Below are 24,631 nucleotides of genomic sequence, written 5' to 3' on the forward strand. Positions count from 1 at the left end.
CAAAACCACACATTATGCTATACATTATCATATTACTGTAGCAACCCGCATCTGAAGAAGAAGTCCGATAAAAATCAGTATTGTATTCACGATCAAAAACGATAAGTAGTTATGACAGAAGAAGAAGCATAAAACCAAATTCCGTAAATCTCAACGGCGTAAAGCAAGCAAGTTCACGCCTCCACTGACTTACAATTTGCAAGATTTGTAAATTAAGACTTCGTAATTAATTCGATTAATAATAATAAGAAGAAAATTTACTATATTATATATTTTTATATTCGGGTGGTCCATTGATAGTGACCGGGCCAAATATCTCACGAAAGCGAAAAAAATAGCCCAAGTAAAACATTCATATTTCTTTACGTACTACATGAATATGTAATAAAAATGGGGATTCCTACACTACTGGCCATTAAAATTGCTACACCAAGAAGAAATTCAGATGATAAACGGGTATTTATTGGACAAACTGACATGTGATTACATTTTCACGCAATTTGGATGCTTAGATCCTGAGAAATCAGTACCCAGAACAACCACCTCTCGCCGTAATAACGGCCTTGATACGCCTGGGCAATGAGTCACACAAAGTTTGGATGGCGTGTACAGGTACAGCTGCCCATCCAGCTTCAACACGATACCACAGTTCATCAAGAGTAGTGGCTGGCGTATTGTGACGAGCCAGTTGCTCGGCCACCATTGACCAGACGTTTTCAATTGGTGAGAGATCTGGAGAATGTGCTGGCCAGGGCAGCAGTCGAACATTTTCTGTGTCCAGAAAAGCCGGTACAGGACCTGCAACATGCGGTCGTCCATTATCCTGCTGAAATGTAGGGTTTCGCAGGGATCGAATGAAGGGTAACCGCAGCCACGGTCTCCGAGCTGATAGTCCATGCTGGTGCAAACGTCGTCGAACTGTTCGTGCAGATGGTTACGTCCTCATCTGTTGACTCAGGGATCGAGACGAGGCTGCGCGATCCATTACAGCCATGCGGATAAGATGCTTGTCATCTCGACTGCTAGTGATACGAGGCCATTGGGATCCAGCACGGCATTCCGTATTACTCTCCTGAACCCACCGATTCCATATTCTGCTAACAGTCCTTGGATCTCGACCAACGCGAGCAGCAATGTCGCGATACGATAAACCGCAATCGCGATAGGCTGCAATCCGACCTTTATCAAAGTCGGAAACGTGATGGTACGCATTTGTCCTTACACGAGGCATCACAACAATCTTTTACCAGGCAACGCCGGTCAACTTCTGTTTGTGCATGAGGAATCGGTTGGAAACTTTCCTCATGTCAGCACGTTGTAGGTGTCGCCACCAGCGCCAACCTTGTGTGAATGCTCTGAAAATCTAATCATTTGCATATCACAGCATCTTCAAAGTGTCGGTTAAATTTCGCTTCTGTAGCACGTCATCTTCGTGGTGTAGCAATTTTAATGGCCAGTAGTGTATTTTAAAAAAACGCAGTTGATATCCGTTTGACCTATGGCAGCGCCATCTAGCAGGCCAACCACAGCGCCATGTGGTTTTCCCCTTCAAGCTAGACAAGTTTCGTTCTTTGTAGTTTTTTCGTTTGACGCTTATTTCGTGAGATATTTTCCCCAGTCACGATCAATGGACCACCCTGTATGTTTGCACATACTCCTGGGCAAAAGATGCCGATCAGTATCAAGACTCAGTCATCATCATCATCATCATCATCATTTAAGACTGATTATGCCTTTCAGCGTTCAGTCTGGGGCATAGCCCCCCTTATACAGTTCCTCCATGATCCCCTATTCAGTGCTAACATTGGTGCCTCTTCTGATGTTAAGCGTATTACTTCAAAATCATTCTTAACCGAATCCAGGTACCTTCTCCTTGGTCTACCCCGACTCCTCCTACCCTCTACTGCTGAATCCATGAGTCTCTTGGGTAACCTTGCTTCTCCCATGCGTGTAACATGACCCCACCATCTAAGCCTGTTCGCCCTGACTGCTACATCTATAGAGTTCATTCCCAGTTTTTCTTTGATTTCCTCATTGTGGACACCCTCCTGCCATTGTTCCCATCTACTAGTACCTGCAATCATCCTAGCTACTTTCATATCCGTAACCTCAACCTTGTCGATAAGGTAACCTGAATCCACCCAGCTTTCGCTCCCATACAACAAAGTTGGTCGAAAGATTGAACGGTGCACAGATAACTTAGTCTTGGTACTGACTTCCTTCTTGCAGAAGAGAGTAGATCGTAGCTGAGCGCTCACTGCATTAGCTTTGCTACACCTCGCTTCCAGTTCTTTCACTATGTTGCCATCCTGTGAGAATATGCATCCTAAGTACTTGAAACCGTCCACCTGTTCTAACTTTGTTCCTCCTATTTGGCACTCAATCCGTTTATATTTCTTTCCAACTGACATTACTTTCGTTTTGGAGATGCTAATCTTCATACCATAGTCCAAATTTCCGACAGTAAACGTTTGGAGATTAGTGTTGAATGGAACTGAAGCATTGGCTACGGGAAAACAAAAAAAAATTAAATAAAAGAGAATTGAAGCAACAGAGATGAGTTGGTATAGAAGGACGTTCAAAATTAGCGGGAATAATAAGATGAGAAATGAAGAGATTCTCTGTAGGATGGTGAGAAAAGGAGCATTTGGATTACATTGACAAGAGGAAAGGACTCAATGATAGCGCTTGCGTTAAGACGTCAAGGAATAACTTCCAGGGTGCTAGAGGAAGCTGTTGGGGGTAAACGCAGTAGGGGAAGACAGAGATTGTAATATTATTGATTGGCGACTCCATGGCGTGTTGTGTGCACCACGACCAAAAAGTGGATAGAATTGGAAGGAAAATCAGCATTGGCCGTATTTTGTTGTTTTATTTTCAGGAAAATCGATTTTCGGTCACTTAGTGACCATCCTCAGTACTGTAATATACAGAGGGGTCCAAAAACATGCATCCACTGTTTAAAAGTCCATAACTGGCAAACTAATTGACGGAGTTGTCTCATCTTTGGTGATGTGTAGCTTAAAGTCCAACAAAGATATCACTGTAGGTGTTAGAAATAGGCACCAATAACATCCACACACAAACGATGCCGACGAACTGCAGCACGAACTACTGACTGCAACGTGTTCAGTTGGTTATTTGCGCATGAATGTACGATGGATTCTCGAAGTTCATCCAATGTGCGTGGCTTTTGTCGATAAACGACGTCCTTTAGTGTTCCCCACTGGTATCAGACTATAACCACAAGCTTAGAGCGATCACATAAACATAGTTGTATATTACAGCACTGAGGATGGTCACTGATTGATTTTGCTGACAATAAAACAACAAGATTGTAATGTATCTAACAAACGATTGAGGATATTGGGTGCAAGTGTTGCTCTCAGCTGAAGAGGTTGGCACAGGAGAGGAGGAAGTTGTGGTGGACCACATCGAACCAGTCGGAAGACTTATGACAAATACCATCACAAAGTACCGTGTGGGGTGGCTGAATTTTGTCACATACTATTCATAAATGGGGCAGGAGATGTGGGGGCAAGTGTTAGTGTTACCATAAGTATTCTGAGAAACACACCGTACGCTGGTGTGTACATTATACATATAGATGTACCGGGTGATCAAAAAGTCAGTATAAATTTGAAAACTTAATAAACCACGGAATAATGTAGATAGAGAGGTAAAAACTGACACACATGCTTGGAGTGATATGGGGTTTTATTAGAACAAAAAAAAGTTCACAAAATGTCCGACAGATGGCGCTGGACAGCAAAACGTCAGTAACTGCTACCGTGACGGGTGAGAGGTGCGCCGATATGTCACAGAATCGCATCATCCCCAGCCTGGCTGATAAACACCTGCTGGAACGTACGCTGTTTATGCAGGTTGGCACCCCACCCCCTATCGCTAGACGCGTGAAAGATCTCTTGTGCGCGTAGTTTGGTGATGATCGTGTGCTCAACCGCCACTTTCATCATGCTTGGCCTCCCAGGTCCCCAGACCTCAGTCCGTGCGATTATTGGCTTTGGGGTTACCTGAAGTCGCAAGTGTATCGTGATCGACCGACATCTTTAGGGTTGCTGAAAGACAACATCCGACGCCAATGCCTCACCATAACTCTGGACATGCTTTACAGTACTGTTCACATTATTCCTCGACTACAGCTATTGTTGAGGAATGATGGTTGACATATTGAGCATTTCCTGTAAAGATCATCATCTTTGCTTTGTCTTACTTTGTTACGCTAATTATAGCTATTTTGATCAGATGAAGCGCCATCTGTCGGACATTTTTTGAACTTTTGTATTTTTTTTTGGTTCTAATAAAACCCCATGTCATTCCAAGCATGTGTGTCAATTTGTACCTCTCTATCTACATTACTCCGTAATTTACTCAGTCTTCAAATTTATACTGACTTTTTGATCACCCGGTAAAAGGAAGGCTCTTGTCACATTTATCACTGAAGCTATTTGGCAAAACAGAATCCAGTGCTTGAGCTTTTGTAACAACGGCCCTTACCTTTCTCACACACGCAGTCTGGATCCCCGCCAGCCATGAGGCATCCGTCCTCCCCTCGAAGCTCCTCAGAACACAGGTGGAGGGGGCAGGGCACCCCGCAGGCAGCTCCGGTGGGGTCTCGGCTGTCGCGCACAAGCCCCTCCAGGCACGTACACGTGTTCGGGGCCGTACACGTGGCGTTGACACACGTGGTATTGCACGTGGGCTGGCACACCGAGTCGGTGTCGTCCCCGGGTGCGGGGCTGAATCCGTCCCAACAGCGACACGTGTCCGGCTGTACGCAGTCCGCGTTGGTGCACGGCTGCGCGCAGACTGGCTCGCACGACGACCCGTTCTTCTGGTACCCTCTCCAGCACTTGCATCTGTTGGGTCCCGTGCAGTCGCCGTGGACGCACGCGGGTTCACACTGCGGGACGCACGTCACCTGCCCTGTGTCGTCGGTCGCCAGTTCGTACCCCGTCCAGCATTCGCACTTGTCGGGAGCTACGCAGCTTCCGTAGCCGCAGTTGCTTTTACATTTGGGTCTACATCTTCCGATGCGCATTTCGTACCCTTCTAAACAGATGCACCTATAACAAAAAAGAAACAAAACAAAAAAGATGATTATGTTGTTGTGTTGTACTGATCTCTCCATCATACGAGGATCAATCCAAAAGAATTACAAACTATTTTTGAAAAAATACAGTATTCATTCTGCATGTGTGAAAGTTTTACAGTGTGTAGACACATCCTTCCCGCTTGTTTTCAAACTTAGTTCAACCTGTTCCCGTGAGTGGCGCCGTCGCAGCATGTCTTCAAAATGGCTGCTACACTTGACATTCACCACAAGCAACGTGTTGTCATAGAATTCCTGTACTGTGAAAACGAAACAGTGGGAAACATCCACAAGGTGTTGAAAAAGGTGTATGGAGATGCAGCTGTCGATCGCAGTACAGTTAGTCGGTGGGCAAGCAGGTTACGTGATGAAAGCAGGCACGGCAATATTGAGGATTGTTCAAATGGCTCTGAGCACTATGGGACTTAACTTCTGAGGTCATCAGTCCCCCAGAACTTAGAACTACTTAAACCTAACTAACCTAAGGACATCACACACATCCATGCCCGAGGCAGGATTCGAACCTGCGACTGTAGCGGTCGCGCGGTTCCAGACTGTAGCGCCTAGAAACGCTCGGCCACTCCGGCCGGCATTGAGGATTGTCCACGCAGCGGCAGGCCTCGTACTGCACACACTCCAGACAATATGCAGAGAGTTAGAGAATTGGTGACTGCTGACAGAAGCATCACAAAGAATTGTCACGCTATGTTCGGATAGGGGAAGGAAGTGTTTGCAGAATACTGAAAGTATTGGCGTTAAGAAAGGTTTGTGCCAGGTGGGTTCCCAGGATGTTAACAGTGGCTCACAAAGAAATAAGAAAAACGGTTCGCAGCGAACTTTTGGAACAGTACGAGAATAGTGGAGACGAATTTCTTGGAAGAATTGTGACAGGTGATGAAACATGGCTCCATCGTTTTTCACCAGAGACAAAGAGGCAATCAATGGAGTGGCATCATGGAAATTCACCCAAGAAAAAAAAAGCAAAACCACACATTCTGCTGGAAAAGCTACGACTACGGTGTTTATCGATTCCGAAGGACTCTTGCTTGTGGACATCGTGCCAAGTGGAACGACCATAAATTCTGATGCATATGTGACGACACTGAAGAAACTTCAAGCTCGAATGAATCGTGTTCCACCAGATCGGCAAAAACAGGATGTTTTGCTGTTGCGCGACAATGCACGGCCACATGTCAGTCAAAAAACCATGGAAGCGATCACAAAACTCGGATGGACAACACTGAAACACCCGCCTTACAGTCCTGACCTGGCTCCATGTGACTATCATCTCTTTGGCAAACTGAAAGACTCTCTTCGTGGAACAAGGTTTGAAGATGATGACTCCCTTGTGCACGCTGCCAAACAGTGGCTCCAACAGGTTGGTCCAGTATTTTACCATGCGGGTATACAGGCGCTGGTTCCAAGACGGCGTAAGGGAGTTGGGAGGGATAGAAATTATGTGGAGAAATGAAAAATTGTTCCTAAGGGATGTGCAGGGTGTTTCAAAAATGACCGGTATATTTGAAACGGCAATAAAAACTAAACGAGCAGCGATAGAAATACATCGTTTGTTGCAATATGCTTGGGACAACAGTAAATTTTCAGGCAGACGAACTTTCGAAATTACAGTAGTTACAATTTTCAACAACAGATGGCGCTGCAGTCTGGGAAACTCTATAGTACGATATTTTCCACATATCCACCATGCGTAGCAATAATATGGGTAGTCTCTGAATGAAATTACCCGAAACCTTTGACAACGTGTCTGGCGGAATGGCTTCACATGCAATTGCGATGTACTGCTTCAGCTGTTCAATTGTTTCTGGATTCTGGCGGTACACCTGGTCTTTCAAGTGTCCCCACAGAAAGAAGTCACAGGGGTTCATGTCTGGCGAATAGGGAGTCCAATTTACGCCGCCTCCTATATGTTTCGGATAGCCCAAAGCAATCACACGATCATCGAAATATTCATTCAGGAAATTAAAGATGTCGGCCGTGCGATGTGGCCGGGCACCATCTTGCATAAACCACGAGGTGTTCGCAGTGTCGTCTAAGGCAGTTTGTACCGCCACAAATTCACGAAGAATGTCCAGATAGCGTGATGCAGTAATCGTTTCGGATCTGAAAAATGGGCCAATGATTCATTTGGAAGAAATGGCGGCCCAGACCAGTAGTTTCTGAGGATGCAGGGACGATGGGACTGCAACATGGGGCTTTTCGGTTCTCCATATGCGCCAGTTCTGTTTATTGACGAAGCCGTCCAGGTAAAAATAAGCTTCGTCAGGAAACCAAATGCTGCCCACATGCATATCGCCGTCATCAATCCTGTGCACTATATCGTTAGCGAATGTCTCTCGTGCAGCAATGGTAGCGGCGCTGAGGGGTTGCCGCGTTTGAATTTTGTACGGATAGAGGTGTAAACTCTGGCGCACGAGACGATACGTGGACATTGGCGTCATTTGGACCGCAGCTGCAACACGGCGTTCGGAAACCCGAGGCCGCTGTCGGATCACCTGCTGCACTAGCTGCGCGTTGCCCTCTGCGGTTGCCGTACGCGGTCGCCCTACCTTTCCAGCACGTTCATCCGTCACGTTCCCAGTCCGTTGAAATTTTTCAAACAGATCCTTTATTGTATCGCTTTTCGGTCCTTTGGTTACATTAAACTTCCGTTGAAAACTTCGTCTTGTTGCAACAACACTGTGTTCTAGGCGGTGGAATTCCAACACCAGAAAAATGCTCTGTTCTAAGGAATAAACCATGTTGTCTACAGCACACTTGCACGTTGTGAACAGCACACGCTTACAGCAGAAAGATGACGTACAGAATGGCGCACCCACAGACTGCGTTGTCTTCTATATCTTTCACATCACTTGCAGCGCCATCTGTTGTTGAAAATTGTAACTACTGTAATTTAGAAAGTTTGTCCGCCTGAAAATGTACTGTTGTCCCAAGCATATTGCAACAAACGGTGTATTTCTATCGCTGCTCGTTTAGTTTTTATTGCCGTTTCAAATATACCGGTCATTTTTGAAACACCCTGTATCTACACACTGTAAAACTTTCAAACATGTAGAATAAAAGATTGATTTTTAAAAAAAATAGTGTGTACTTCTTTTGGAGTTAGACAGAGGTCTAACACGTGCTGTACTATCCAGCCACAGTTACAGCATACATCGTTTCCTCCTCGAGGGTGTACTGTTCCTCATACGTCATGCCCTAGAGCCCTCTGCTGCCACTGTCATTGGTAATGTTGAGTCCGATTTACTTCTCTCGCTGAGTCACCTTGTAGTGGGTGTGATACAGTGTTGTACATAATAGTTAGGTATTCCAGAGCTTGCCGACGTGGTCTTTATTTACTTAGGGAGAGGCAAATGGCAACGGGCGCGGACTGCAAGGTTGTATCATGAGTAGAGATGGGGGATCCGCTCTTGAACTAATTCATAGAGTTGAATCTTTCAAAGGAGTGAACAATCAGTGATTCAGAAAAAAAGAACGGTAGCTCCAAACGTTTCCCACGGCAGAGAGAGAGAGAGAGAGAGAGAGAGAGAGAGAGAGAGAGAGATGGAGCATATCAGCAGCGCCTCTGCTGGTCAGAGCACAGTGCACGCCACACAACACAGCCAGCGCCGGCCTCTGCCCTGCTTCTACCTTGGCTGCCTGCATTGTGCAGTGCCCCATTGGATTTTGTGTTTCACATATGCCGTGCCGTCTCTGTGCGTCGTCTGCCATGTGCAGTGTCTGGCGCAGCTTAACTTCGCATCGCACTCTGTCGGCGATCGTTTCAGTCGCACGTCCTGCCCTCTGGGCAGTTGATGCGAGCAACAGGACAGAGAGCCACCTAGCGGATAACATAGGAACTACTTGCAACAACCTGCTCACAAGGGAACGGACGATTTGTCTCGGAGCGGGTGAGTTCACCGCTCCCCCCACCCTCGGAACTCGCCCACTCAACACTCACCCCACCGTCTCGACTCTAGCCAGAGTGTTGAGCAAAGCGACTCAGGTGTCACTCTGGTCTCTGCGGTCTCAGCTCACGCAGTAATACAGCTCGCGGCTCGACCTGCTCGACTCAGCGCCTCTGCATCGGAGTTCGTCCCTACTGGATATTGTTCTTCGTAGTAATACCGCTATGTATATTACATTATTATGTTATGTATACATCATTTGTTTTTATTTTATTTTTATTTGTTTAAACTGATTAGATTAGGTTCCTGATGACTCCTCTTACTATAGGATTTTTATTATGGACACTCGAATTTACGCTTTAATTACGAGCGAACCGATAAACGTATCGCAAAATGTGATACACCAATATTTTCCTTGTTTTATTCTGCGTAAGGCTATATGCAGCACTTTCGTTTTACAGTCAAATTTATATATTTTTTTTCTTATTCTGGTACGGATTTTGCGATTTTAGGCGTCTTCGGAAGGAAACGTTCACTTTAAAAATATATGGCTTGCGATGTATTTGTATGAGGTTAATGAAATTTTAATACATTATAGCCAAATATATTGTTAATGTAAATCTCAAGTTACAACATTTTCCAATCACCCAAAAAACCATGATAGTGCAAAATAAATCAATAATCAAAAACTTTGTCATATCGTGGAAATTTCAATAAACAATACAAAATTCTTACTCATTATCTGTGTTACTTCAAAATAGGATCAAATAAGATCAAAATACAGGTATAGTACTGGAATAAACCAAGGGCAATGTGCCTTCCATTTATTTTCTATTGTAAATGAGTGGTGAGTCATGAAAAAGAGCTAATTCATTTCAGGGAGTGAACAGTTCTGATCCAATCTCTGAAAAGAACAGTTTTGCCCATCTCTAATCATGAGGCCTATCCCCGCTGGCAACAATCACAGCACGCATTGTTGCAACAGTGTTTCACCGTTTGTCTGAGACAGGATCGTTTCAGGAAGAAGGAAATCATGGAGGACGTACCCGAAACTTTCGGACACCAGACTTGTACGAAAGTATGATTGACACTGTGGAAGGCGACCGCCTTGTCTGTAGCAGGCAGTTGGCCCGCCAGTAGAAGGTAAGCCAGACGACCGTGTGGAACATTCGCCATGATAATTGTCACTACCCTTATCACTAACAGCGTGTGCAGGACTTACTAGCGCCCTTCCACATCGGGAACAGTTTTGTCCCTGGTTTCTCCAGCAGGCAACCACGATTCTGGGATCTGTGCCATTCATCCTATTCACTGATGAGGCCAGCTTTACACGGAGTGGTATCTTCAACTTTCATAATGGTCATCTGCGGGGTAGCACGCGGAACCCAAATGATATGCTGACAGCGAATCATCAGCATCGGTGTGGATGGAATAAGTGGGACGGGATAATTGGCGGCCATATTTTGGGACCAGTCTTCCTTCCACGAAGCCTCGCCTGCTGGAGGAAATGGCAATGATGATGGGAAGGTTTATGTGGCTGCTACATGATGGTGCTCCATCCCCCTTCACAGTTAACGTCCGGACGCATCACAATCGTGTCATTCCTGGTCGATGGACCACAAGAGAAGGTCCAGCTGCGTGGCCTGCTCGTTCACCGGATCTCAACCCGTGCCATTTCTGGTTATGGGGCCATCTCAAAAGTGTCGTGTATGCGGAGCCCATTCCAGATGTGGACACACTGGAGCAGTGTATTCATGCTGTCTTTGACAGTGTCTGGATGCAGCCTGATCCATGTGAACGTGTGAGACAGAACATGCTACGGCGCGTTGAGGCACATGGAAACCGTTTTCGACACATACTGTAACTGTGGCTGCATGGTCCAACATGTATTAGACCGCAGTCTCTGTAACAGTGTATGACTGAATAAATGGTCTCTAGCATGGAAAGTGGAAAGCTTGTACTTCCGGACATAAATTCATTAGACCTTTTTTGTTCTGTATCCTCTCATCTATCAACCCTAGAGTTTGTACACGGTAGAAAGAAGTCCCCCTGTATTCAAGCCTTTTTGCCGGCCGCGGTGGCCGTGCAGTTCTACGCGCTACAGTCCGGAACCGCGGGACTGCTACGGTCGCAGTTCGAATCCTGCCTCGGGCATGGATGTGTGTGATGTCCTTAGGTTAGTTAGGTTTAAGTAGTTCTAAGTTCTAGGGGACTGATGACCTAAGATGTTAAGTCCCATAGTGCTCAGAGCCATTTTTCAAGCCTTTTTCCGTCTCTACAGCCCCCCGCCCCTTCCAGCCTTCCATTCGCTACCAAATTAACTATTCTTAGATGAACGGGGAAAGAGGGGGTGTCCTATCAAACGATGCCTTCCTTTCGCTACGTTGTGCCGAGAAACTTCTTTCTGCCCCACGATCCCTTCCCTTTGCTATGTTCCCTTCCAAAAACTTCTTTCTGCCCGATACAAAGTGCATGGTCATTAGTTACTCGAGCCACCCTTAACCTTCAGCATCTACATCTACATCTACATTTATACTCCGCAAGCCACCCAATGGTGTGTGGCGGAGGGCACTTTACGTGCCACTGTCATTACCTCCCTTTCCTGTTCCAGTCGCGTATGGTTCGCGGGAAGAACGATTGCCGGAAAGCCTCCGTGCGCGCTCGAATTTCTCTAATTTTACGTTCGTGATCTCCTCGGGAGGTATAAGTAGGGGGAAGCAATATATTCGATACCTCATCCCGAAACGCACCCTCTCGAAACCTGGACAGCAAGCTACACCGCGATGCAGAGAGCCTCTCTTGCAGAGTCTGCCACCTGAGTTTGCTAAACATCTCCGTAACGCTATCACGCTTACCAAATAACCCTGTGACGAAACGCGCCGCTCTTCTTTCGATCTCCTCTATCTCCTCTATCAACCCGACCTGGTACGGATCCCACACTGATGAGCAATACTCAAGTACAGGTCGAACGAGTGTTTTGTAAGCCACCTCCTTTGTTGATGGACTACATTTTCTAAGGACTCTCCCAATGAATCTCAACCTGGCACTCGCCTTACCAACAAGTAATTTTATATGATCATCATCCACTTCAAATCGTTCCGCACGCATACTCCCAGATATTTTGCGGAAGTAACTGCTACCAGTGTTTGTTCCGCTATCATATAATCGCACAAAAAAGGATCCTTCTTTCTATGTATTCGCAATACATTACATTTGTCTATGTTAAGGGTCAGTTGCGACTCCCTGCACCAACTGCCTATCCGCTGCAGATCTTCCTGCATTTCGCTGCAATTTTCTAATGCTCCAACTTCTCTGTATACTACAGCATCATCCGCGAAAAGCCGCATGGAACTTCCGACACTATCTACTAGGTCATTTATATATATTGTGAAAAGCAATGGTCCCACAACACTCCCCTGTGGCACGCCAGAGGTTACTTTAACGTCTGTAGCACCAAATTCCCAAACGCTTCTAAGGTCTTCTTGTCTGGACTGGTTCTCGTCCACATTTCATTGCAATATTAGACTACACTAAAGAAAAATACAAAAAGAATCCACTCTCTTGAGTTCTTTTTTTTTAGGAAAGTTTTTCTCGCTGTTCCCAATCTACATTTGAAATTCTCTTCGGTTCCACCATCGCCAGTTATTCTGTGGCTACGAAGTCTTTCGCGACGTATTTCCTGAGTAAAAATTTCTCGGTGTACATGCCGCGTCAAATCAGGATAAATCTCCGAGCTTTCGACCACTGCCTCCATGGTCTTCGTCAGGGCTAAAACTGACTGTCGTGAACTAGCGAGGTTCCCACTTTTATATGCCAATGACGGCTTCTTATTGGCTGGAATACGTCAGCGATATGGCGCGTAGCGAGGTGGTGCCCTCTACTTCCATAGATGTAGTTGCTATCCCGTGTTGCTTGCAGCGCCATCCCTTAAATCAGGAGGTAAAGTGCGAGAAGTTTTTCTCTGCGATTTTTCTTTATCCAGTGCACTCTTCCAAGTGTTGCTGAGTGCATAGCCGTTGTCTCTATTAAAGTTATTGTCGCTAAGTCTAATTTCGACTGCTTCTCGGATCACAGAGTCCCAGTAATTCGATGTGTGGGCTATTACTCTGCTCTGTGAATTTTAATACACGTTCCTAATTTCTCCCCGGTCTGTAAAGAAGGCAGCCAAGGTAAAACTTTGGCAAGGCGGCAAGGTCTGATAAAAATATCTGGATCATAAAGGACATATTAAAATTTATTGATGAAAAGGGAAAATATAATACGAAACGACTGGAAGAAATGAAGACTAAAATTACTTGATGGTTGACATCCGCCACTTGTTGTCACATCGGCTGCAGCTACTGGTCGTTTATAGCTGACACATTAACAGGGCGGGTCACTTCGCAAATGCTTTTAATGTGTAACCGTTGAACAGTGTTGGAAGCTTTCGGCAGCTATGACGAAAATGCGACGTGCTCTGCCGACGGGTGATTTTAAGTGCGATTTTAAGTGACCAGGGACTGAAATGTGGTAGACGGCGTGCTTTGCAGCAGTGCATTAAAACTCATGTCCTAAGGAAACTCCAACCTCCTGATGTGCAACATATTCGAGAAAACGGCGGGAACAATCTGCGGCACGACTGAAATCACGATCGCTTCGTTCGCGGCGATTAAAGCTAACCTTGATGATCACACTCAAGACGGAAAAAATTCAGTTTCAGCGCTAAAAGAAAACGGTAACTGATACGTGTTACAAACCGGACACAATGGGAAGGACCAGGCCCCTTTGCTTTTTTCTTTTATCACTCGTTTATTACATCAGAGAAATACACATTTTAAGACAAAATTTAACTACACGAAATATTGCTCCCAGTAAAGGTTAACATAAGCAGTAACAAAACTTAGTTGTCTTAAGGGGCTCCGGAACGCCCTATACTTGCAATGTTAAAATAACGCTTATAAATTACATCTTTCCTCACAAAGTATTTGAGGTAGGAAGTTGAACTTTTTACAGATTATTTATTGGAATATGGGCTACAACTTAACACAGGGATTTTACAAAATTTTAGTTCAGTTATTAAAGATGATTTTTTTTCAATTGTAATGAAAATTCACATTTTTTTGTAATTTTTTATTTATATATTCAAAAATATACACTTTTTGGAAAAAAGGCTGTGTTAAATTATGCAGAAGGTAGTGTGTAACATTTACTGAACGTTTGAAACAAATATGTTTGGAAGATCCTTAGAAAACATGTAATTAGTATGAGAAAATAAAAGTTTTGGGAATCGAGCGACAAAGATTGGATTAACTTTTTAGTGCATTCCAGGTCCGTAGGATGGATTATCTTCATCCTCTGCAAACTCCTCCTCCAGCTTCCTCTTGTTCCTCCTCTTGTTTACTCTTGCTTGTATTTCTAGACTCTTTACAGCCCTGTCTGCAGCCCGAAGGCGTTCCTTGTCTAAAGCAAGCATAGCTCGTACCATGTTAGAACCTATCTTCATTCCCATATTTCTAAATACCTTGCACCTTACAATGTTGCCATCATTGAAAGTCGCAACAGCAACTTTACTTTTACTCATTATTATACTTCAACAAAACAGAGACTCAAGAAACAGAATTAATTACGAATATTTTCGAGATAACGACAGAGTAAATAAACATGAAACAATCGACAATCACACCAGCGATATATATTGAACCATCACAGGTTAGCCACAACAGATACTTTATCTCACATCACTAAAATGTACCTGATGAACACGGACGTTAATAATAACACCATTTGACAGCAGTTTAACAGCGCCACAGTGGGTCACGCCCATGTAGAACACATTTCAAAAAAAATTTAAAAATAGTTGTAGTCTTCGGAATTGAATAAATTATATATCTATTAAAAGGTAATAGTCTGCAGATTCAGAAAATGCAATAAAGTAAAAATTAAACTTTTCATGATTTTGAGCCTTTCCGGAGCCCCTTAAGGGTTTCTGCTGGCAACAAATTTTAACGAGGCAATGTAAGGTTTATATCAATTTAGCTCAAACACGTAGCTAGTGATTGAATCACGACACAGACACTTCAACAATTTCGGTAACACATAAATAGCGTGAATTTGTACTGACAGTAACCAACTAATCAACAGCCTTTCCATTGAATAAGTAGTAGGCCATCTGGAACGAATTAGCAACACCCCGCAACTAGGGGAGTTAATACGAACAGTCTTTAAATGTCTTGCTCCCCATTAAATAAACAAAACTTACAGTAATTAAATGAATAACGAATCAAAGACACTACGGTCCACTTAAACTCTTCAGTGGAAGCCAAGCCAAAATGAATATTCCATTAACTGACTAGCACTGAAGTCACACTAAAGCTCATCTCTGTGTTCGCAGACACACATGGGGCAAACTTATACAAGACAAGATTTTGAAGGGAGCACATCAGTAAAACCGGTAGTGGAGCTAACTCGTGCCACTGAAAATTAAGGTACTAGACCGGGGCACACGGTGGTATACAATGAGGTTGCCTTAGTGCTATACTGCGCTCCAAAATATTAATTCAAATGGCCAATTCAAAATTAAGTACGCATAAACCAGCATTAATTAACGAGGAGTGACACTAGGTCGCTCGAAGGGATGACAACACTTAATTGAAAAGACGAATGCCGGAGGCGGCAGTAACATCAAACACATTCTCCGAGTTTTAACCAGGAGTCACTTCTCGCTATACAAGGAAACATTTAACCACGCACAAGGAAGGAATCCCCAAGAGAAAATTCAAATAAAATATAAAGGATAAGGAACACCAACTATTTAAATTTAAAAGAATTAGCTCTCGCCAAAGGCAGTGTAAACGCTAAGGCCACACTTACGAGGCCACCAAAATTGGTTACAAAAGTCTTATACATTTGCTCCTTTTCTTTAAAAGAAACACAAGGCTTCTGCTGGCTCGTGTAGGATACACCAGGCAGCAACCCAAGCTAGGCGGTCGCAAGGCACGGCGAGCAAAATCGGGAGAGCAGACAGGCAGGCAGCCAACACACATCCTCCACCCTGAACCGACAGACGGCGTACGACAGACTCCACATATACGTGGTTGCTTCCCACCTCGTTCCTCGCGGCGTCTCAGCAGGTAGCCCGAGCAAACGTCAACTGCCTCTCGCCCCGCGAATGCGGAAAACAACGAGGCAAGCAAAGATAAGAAACACCGAAGGATAGATAATGGACATCCAAGAGACTGGCGCCCCAGTAACGAGCGCCACGGTTCAGTAACTTGTCGCTATCATTAGTTACTTGAAACTATCCTCACACTGGCTACACGATATGCCACGTCACCAACTGGTGAGCAGTCCTGGCTGGCACTTGGTTGCGGGCTAAAGGCGACCCGGGCAAATTCCAGACGAAAAAAGAACTCTACGACGAAAAGTAAGAGCAAATAAAAGAGTCAATACGATGGTAAAAAACGATGCGGCAAAGAATTAGAAACAAAAAAATTGCATCTGAATCAGTTAACCGATTAAAATAATAAATAAACTCTTTTGGTGAAATTTAGAAGTAAAAAAATTACACTATATTTGATGAGGTGTGAACCTACGACCTTCTATTCATGAGGTTAATGTTCTAACGATTCTGCTGCACGCCATCACGGTATAGAGCATTTGTATTTATGACTACAGTTTCCCAGTCACGACGAGGAACTGCAGCCTTAAAAAATTCGGCTTTACACAACGTCTTGCAAAGCTTATCTGATGTGGTGTCACCGCCAGACACCACACTTGCTAGGTGGTAGCCTTTAAATCGGCCACGGTCCGTTAGTATACGTCGGACCCGCGTGTCGCCACTATCAGTAATTGCAGACCGAGCGCCGCCACACGGAAGATCTAGAGAGACTTCGTAGCACTCGCCCCAGTTGTACAATCGACTTTGCTAGCGATGGTTCACTGACAAAATACGCTCTCATTTGCCGAGACGATAGTTTAGCATAGCCTTCACCTACGTCATTTGCTACGACCCAGCAAGGCGCCAGTACCAGTTACTATTCATTAATCATGTACCGTCAAGAGCGACGCTCATCATTTATGGATTAAAGTTAAGTATTCCATCAGCTACGTCCGTTTTTTGCTAGAGTCTAATTTCCTTGACCTGTTCCAGACCTCACGCCAGCCTGCGTGAGCTAAAACGCGTGCCTTTCGGCTTCCTCTAATATCACGGTGTTGGCTCCCCTGCCAACCCACAATATATATATATATATATATATATATATATATATATATATATGTGTGTGTGTGTGTGTGTGTGTGTGTGTGTGTGTGTGAGAAAGAGAGGGAGAGAGAGAGAGAGAGAGAGAGAGAGAGAGAGAGAGAGAGTGAGAGGGAGGGAGATGGAAGGTGGGGTGGGGAAGAAACCAAGAAGAGAAGATTTTTAAATTTTAAAAAATTTTTTTTTACTGTTCACCTTTGTACAGTTCATTGAGTGTTCCAAACAGTGTTTTGTTGTACAGTGTTGTATTTTCATTCAAGGAAACGTTAGCGACAGCCCCGAACATTTGCAAAAGCCCTGCCCATTTACCCCCCCCTCCACACCTACGCCCCCGCCACACCAACCAAGAACGCATCAATATGATCTTTGGTAGTCCCCATATGGCATTTGCTTCTTCGAAGTGTTTCTCTGTGTTTGCGTTTTCCGAGTTTCACAGCGTTTGTAGTGATTTGCAGAGTGAGCGTGTAACAACAACAACGCTATACTATTGTATATATAATAATTTTTTTTTCTTCTGAATTTCGATAAATTAGTATAATCGATGTTCTGATTTCATTTCTCTTTTTTTTTTGTTTCGTGCCATTATGTTAAAGAAACTGTAAACAATTTTCGATATGTTTATGTCTAATTTCAAGCAATATTGTAATCAAAGTGAAGTGTAACCATTGTTGAAACTATTGTAAGATGCTAAAGTTGTAATTGTACGCCTGGTCCATACGTAGGCAATGTATTAAGATATGTAGAATGCAAAACCTTTGATGAATACCCTGTCTGTAGGGGAGCGGTAAAAGGTGGATGGCAGGCGAGCGCGGGAAAACGCAGACGGGCGCGGTACGGCATAACGGGCTCAGCAGTAGTAGTCGGAGTCGGGCATCGGTCTAAGAAACACGTCCTGGACCGAGGAGGCTCTCTTGGAAAACGTGATTTCGTTGAGCCTCGGATGTGCCATTTCCGACGCCTATACAGCATGGCAATATTCCATAGGCACTAAAAGGAAAAGGATTGCGACGCTAAGAAGAAGCAAAGTGCCGGTACATCAAGAGCCATTGCTGTAATTGTATGTGTGCTTTGTGCCTCGCCATCTCGCCGCCTGCCGACCGCCTATCGAAACGAACAGGTTGAAACTTTTAGTACTGTATTCGTGTGGACCAGTGTTACTTTTGCTACATACTGTTCAATAACAACTTAAATTTTACCAGAACTGCCATATCATTTAATTATCCTCACAATTAACCTAGACAGGCTCCTTTCTACATGTTGTGCAATCCGAGTGTCCCGAGATGAAGATTTAAAGTTTATGTTAATAATAATTACCTGCAGACCTATCTATGTTAGAATGATGTTTAAAGAACTTTGTTGTTAATGAATACATAGGTAAATAACTTAGGTCTGACAAAGTCGGAAGCTAATGTTGGAATTGGTTTAGTAATGAAGTTTATTTAATTTGAGACAAAAATAATGATAGTTAAATGAGCAGGAAATAAGACAAAAAGAGAAGTAACTCATACATTGGAAATCTTGAATGCTTAATGCTCTCAATAATCAAACTTTCAATACAGTGATCATAACAGTTTCAGGGTCCCCCCCCCCCCTCTTTCTTTTCTATTCATTTGAATTCTGAAGTGTACTGAACTGATTTGACCAGCAAAGTTAAAATCAATATAAAACCTAAATTTATCACTGTTTCACCCTTTTTAAAATTGACCTGTATGTGTGTTTCAAAATTGCTATTTCTAGGGTAACCTATGCCCGATTTCAATCAGATCAATAGACAATACGAAGTTTGTAGTAAACATTATAGTGTATTGTTGTGTATTTATAGTGTGTCCATATTAGTACAGAAAGTGAAAATATTAGTTCAGTAGATTTTTCTGGTTCTAAAATTTACCATATAATGCAGTGTTACTACGTATTGTTATGCTTGAACGTACATCCACTTGTACAGGAAAGAAACTCAGTTAACGCCTAATTAGGCTGGCGACCGTATTATTAATAATTGGTAGCATCTGCTGTGGATGTTTCTTGTCCGTCCTAACGTGTAGTTGCACTTCAGATTTGCTTGACGTATCATTGTTGTTACTGAGTGTGTGTGAGTCTGATTTTGCCTCCATTCAGGTACACGCGGTCAATATCTAAACCAAAATCCTTTCTGATAAGGTGAAGCCCTTCAACTTACTATAGTACAGGCTTTAAAGAGCTAATGTGCGCAAGAGCGTAAGCGTTACAAGCGTTTGTTTATTCGCCCTTTCTCGCAGTGTGCTCGCCGTTTCTCGCAGTGTGAGCGTTTGTTCGTCGCTTTTTGTTGGGTGAGAATATGCTTGTTCCCCGCTTTTTGCAGACCACGTGTTTTTGTTCGTTGTTTTTTGTTTTACCGCGTTTGTTCATACCAGCAGTGTTGTGCTGTTAGCACTTCTTAGCAGTTTGTGTAATTAAAAGTATTTAAAATGAGTAGTTTTAAGTGTGAAATTAGTGGAAATGTAACTTTTATGAGCTAATCAGAAACAAACCAAGACATCAACTTTACCTTGTTCATGCACAACATTGACTTTAGACAATCGAGATAATGGACAGCATCCTTGGCGATACTACCAATTAATATTTCCCAAGAGAATTTCTTACACTACGCGAGGTGACGGAAATTTGCGCTCACTGCAGTCAGCAAATATCAGATTTTTTGATATACTGCAGATGAAAGCTCATGAAATAAAAAAGACAGTGTGGATACCATTTTTATTTTTCTTTCTTATTGATTATTTTTCAACTCGCATATCCAATGTACATATTTCTAATAAGACTAAAAACAGCCGACCAGTTGCAATGGATAAAGAAATCTTTACCTAGGTTTCGACAGATTTAAATCTGTCTTCTTCAGAAGATTTAAATCTGTCGAAACCTAGGTAAAGATTTCTTTATCCATTGCAACTGGTCGGCTGTTTTTAGTCTTATCACGTGGAACCGTTGCTGTTGCGCAGCTATGTTTAAAGTACATATTTCTAATTCTTTTCACAATGGTACCGGAAAAACTGTATTTCGTACTAACTACTGATTTTCTCCCTTGTTATGACTGGCATATCTGTGATACGAACAACTTTGACGTTGGACCATGCGGCACACCATGGGCGGAGCTTAGAATATGGATTGGCATGGAGGGGGGTGATTGGGCGGGACTTGTGCACCGTCCGGGGCTGTCGCTAACGTTACGTTTCATTCAGGACTCTCTTTCCCTGTATTACTGCTTTTTGTATGTGGTAGTTCTGTATTGTGAGTTTTTGATAGACACTGTTGCTTTCTCTGAAGATCTTAAGATCAGTGTCCGTGAGTGGTAGTTTTCTTGTATTACATAGTCTGCAAAACTGGAGTGTGTTCTATCACTTCTTAGGTGTCTGAGGTGTTCAGAGTACCTCGTTTTGAAATTTCTGCATGTTTGGCCTATGTATACCGACTGGCATGAACTACAGATTAAATGATATGTTCCAGCTTTGGAGAATTCGTTTGCAGAGGTGTTCTTAGATCTTAGATTCTTACGTACTGTGCTTTTTGTGCGGAATGATATATGTAGCCCATGTTTCTTTAGTATGTTTCCCACCCTGTGGACGTTTTTGTTACTGTATGTTAGTATGTACCACGCTGTACTCTTTGTAGGGTGTTCCTGGTATCCTGTGTTTGTCTGGAGCTTGTGTTTTTGGTTCTCTGTTGTGGCTGGTGATCTGTTGATGGTTTGTTCTCTTTTTATTTGTTTTTTAATTTTGTTGTACAGTTTGTTTGTCATTTGTGTGTTGTACCCATTGTCTCTGGCTATTTGGTGTATGAGGTGCATTCAAGTTCTAAGGCCTCCGATTTTTTTTCTAATTAACTACTCACCCGAAATCAATGAAACTGGCGTTACTTCTCGACGTAATCGCCCTGCAGACGTACACATTTTTCACAACGCTGACGCCATGATTCCATGGCAGCGGCGAAGGTTTCTTTAGGAGTCTGTTTTGACCACTGGAAAACCGCTGAGGCAATAGCAGCATGGCTGGTGAATGTGCGGCCACGGAGAATGTCTTTCATTGTTGGAAAAAGCCAAAAGTCACTAGGAGCCAGGTCAGGTGAGCATGGAGCATGAGGAATCACTTCAAAGTTGTTATCACGAAGAAACTGTTGCGTAACGTTAGCTCGATGTGTGGGTGCGTTGTCTTGGTGAAACAGCACACGCACAGCCCTTCCCGGACGTTTTTGTTGCAGTGCAGGAAGGAATTTGTTCTTCAAAACATTTTCGTAAGATACACCTGTTACCGTAGTGCCCTTTGGAACGCAATGGGTAAGGATTACGCCCTCGCTGTCCCAGAACATGGACACTATCATTTTCTCAGCACTGGCGGTTACCCGAAATTTTTTTGGTGGCGGTGAATCTGTGTGCTTCCATTGAGCTGCCTGGCGCTTTGTTTCTGGATTGAAAAATAGCATCCACGTCTCATCCATTGTCACAACCGACGAAAAGAAAGTCCCATTCATGCTGTTGTTGCGCGTCAACATTGCTCGGCAACATGCCACCCGGGCAGCCGTGTGGTCGCCCATCAGCATTCGTGGCACCCACCTGGATGACACTTTTCGCATTTTCAGGTCATCATGCAGGATTGTGTGCACAGAACCCACAGAAATGCCAACTCTGGAGGCGATCTCTTCAACAGTCATTCGGCGATCCCCCCAAAACAATTATCTCCACTTTCTCGATCGTGTCGTCACACCGGCTTGTGCGAGCCCGAGGTTGTTTCGGTTTGTTGTCACACTATGTTCTGCCTTCATTAAACTGTCACACCCACGAACGCACTTTCGACACATCCGTAACTCCATCACCACATGTCTCCTTCAACTGTCGATGAATTTCAATTAGTTTCACACCACGCAAATTCAGAAAACGAATTATTGCACGCTGTTCAAGTAAGGAAAACGTCGCCATTTTAAGTATTTAAAACAGTTCTCATTGTCGCCGCTGGCAGTAAAATTCCATCTGCTGTACGGTGCTGCCATCTCTGGGATGTATTGACAATGAACGCGACCTCATTTTAAAACAATGCGCATATTTCTATCTCTTTCCAGTCCGGAGAAAAAAAATCGGAGGCCTTAGAACTTGAATGCACCTCGTATTGTATTTAGTTCCTGTGTGTAACTGAATGTGGCCAATGGAGTTCTGTTGAGCCCGTGTATCATCAGTCTGAAGCTTGAGAGTTTGTGTGCTTGGGGGTGGTTGGAGTTGATGCAAATGCTTTTACTTGTGGCTGTAGGTTTCCTGGAAATTCCAAAATTATGTTTGATTCTGTGCATTGGTATGTCTAAGAAATTAAGCTTCATTTCCTCTTCTGTCTCAATGGCGAATTATATTTTTGGGTGAACTGTGTTTATGTAACTGTGTGATTGTTTTAATTGGTTATCTGCTTCATCAATCAAAAAAAAGATGTCATCTACATATCGGTATCAGTATATAATCTTACACTGTTTTGGATGTATGATTTCACTGAATATTTCGTTTTCAATGTGGTTTAGAAATATGTTTGCAAGCAGACCACTGAGGGGTGAGCCCATTGGTAGGCCATATTTTTGCAGATAGAACTCTTTCTTGAAAGTGAAGTAGTTCTGTTCTGTTATAATCTTTAGGGTGGCTTATATTTCATCTATACAGGGTGTTACAAAAAGGTACGGCCAGACTTTCAGGAAACATTCCTCACACACAAAGAAGGAAAATACGTTATGTGGACATGTGTCTGGAAACGCTTACTTTCCATGTTAGAGCTCATTTTATTACTTCTCTTCAAATCACATTAATCATGGAATGGAAACACACAGCAACAGAACGTACCAGCGTGACTTCAAACACTTTTGTTACAGGAAATGTTCAAAATGTCCTCCGTTAGCGAGGATACATGCATCCACCCTCCGTCGCATGGAATCCCTGATGCGCTGATGCAGCCCTGGAGAATGGCGTATTATATCACAGCCGCCCACAATACGAGCACGAAGAGTCTCTACATTTGGTACCAGGGTCGCGTAGACAAGAGCTTTCAAATGCCCCCATAAATGAAAGTCAAGAGGGTTGAGGTCAGGAGAGCGTGGAGGCCATGGAATTACTCCGCCTCTACCAATCCATCGGTCACCGAATCTGTTGTTGAGAAGCGTACGAACACTTCGACTGAAATGTGCAGGAGCTCCATCGTGCATGAACCACATGTTGTGTCGTACTTGTAAAGGTACATGTTCTAGCAGCACACGTAGATTATCCCGTATAAAATCATGATAACGTGCTCCATTGAGCGTAGGTGGAAGAACATGGGGCCTAATCAAGACATCATCAACAATGCCTGCCCAAACGTTCACAGAAAATCTGTGTTGATGATGTGATTGCACAATTGCGTGCGGATTCTCGTCAGCCCACACATGTTGATTGTGCAAATTTACAATTTGATCACGTTGGAATGGAGCCTCATCCGTAAAGAGAACATTTGCATTTAAATGAGGATTGACACATTGTTGGATGAACCATTCGCAGAAGTGTACCCGTGGAGGCCAATCAGCTGCTGATAATGCCTGCACACGCTGTACATGGTACGGAAACAACTGGTTCTCCCGTAGCACCCTTCATACAGTGACGTGGTCAACGTTACCTTGTACAGCAGCCACTTCTCTGATGCTGACATTAGGGTTATCGTCAACTGCACGAAGAATTGCCTCGTCCATTGCAGGTGTCCTCGTCGTTCTCGGTCTTCCCCAGTCGCGGGTCATAGGCTGGAATGTTCCGTGCTCCCTAAGACGCCGATCAATTGCTTCGAACGTCTTCCTGTCGGGACACCTTCGTTCTGGAAATCTGTCTCGATACATACGTACCGCGCCACGGCAAATTGCCCCGTGCTAATCCATATATCAAATGGGCATCTGCCAACTCCGCATTTGTAAACATTGCACTGACTGCAAAACCACGCTCGTGATGAACACTAAGCTGTTGATGCTACGTACTGATGTGATTGATGCTAGTACTGTAGATCAATGAGTCGCATGTCAACACAAGCACCAAAGTCAACATTACCTTCCTTCAATTGGGCCAACTGGCGTTGAATCGAGGAAGTACAGTACATACTGACAAAACTAAATTGAGCTCTAACATGGAAATTAAGCGTTTCCGGACACATGTCCACATAACATCTTTTCTTTATTTGTGTGTGAGGAATGTTACCTGAAAGTTTGGCCATACCTTTTTGGAACACCGTGTATATGTTCTTGTTATGTCCCCTTGATACTGCAGTTGTTTTTTTAACAATGCTGATTGTTTCTACTGTTGGCACATTTGTGTACGTGGATGTGATGTCAAAAGATGCCAGGGTTGCTGTTGATGGTATGTTTATT

General features: G+C 43.7%; 1 protein-coding gene across 1 annotated transcript in view; it reads right to left on the reverse strand.

Annotated features, from left to right (window-relative positions):
* Positions 1–24,631, reverse strand: part of LOC126109652 (cell death abnormality protein 1-like) — a 193,421-nt gene that overhangs the window by 52,486 nt on the left and 116,304 nt on the right. The window contains exon 8 of the mRNA XM_049914700.1: positions 4,519–5,087. Within this exon, the coding sequence (XP_049770657.1) occupies positions 4,519–5,087 (569 nt within the window). The remainder of the gene's footprint in view (positions 1–4,518; positions 5,088–24,631) is intronic.

Source organism: Schistocerca cancellata, chromosome 12 (genome assembly GCF_023864275.1).
Source record: "Schistocerca cancellata isolate TAMUIC-IGC-003103 chromosome 12, iqSchCanc2.1, whole genome shotgun sequence".
Classification (NCBI taxonomy): Eukaryota; Metazoa; Arthropoda; class Insecta; order Orthoptera; family Acrididae; genus Schistocerca; species Schistocerca cancellata.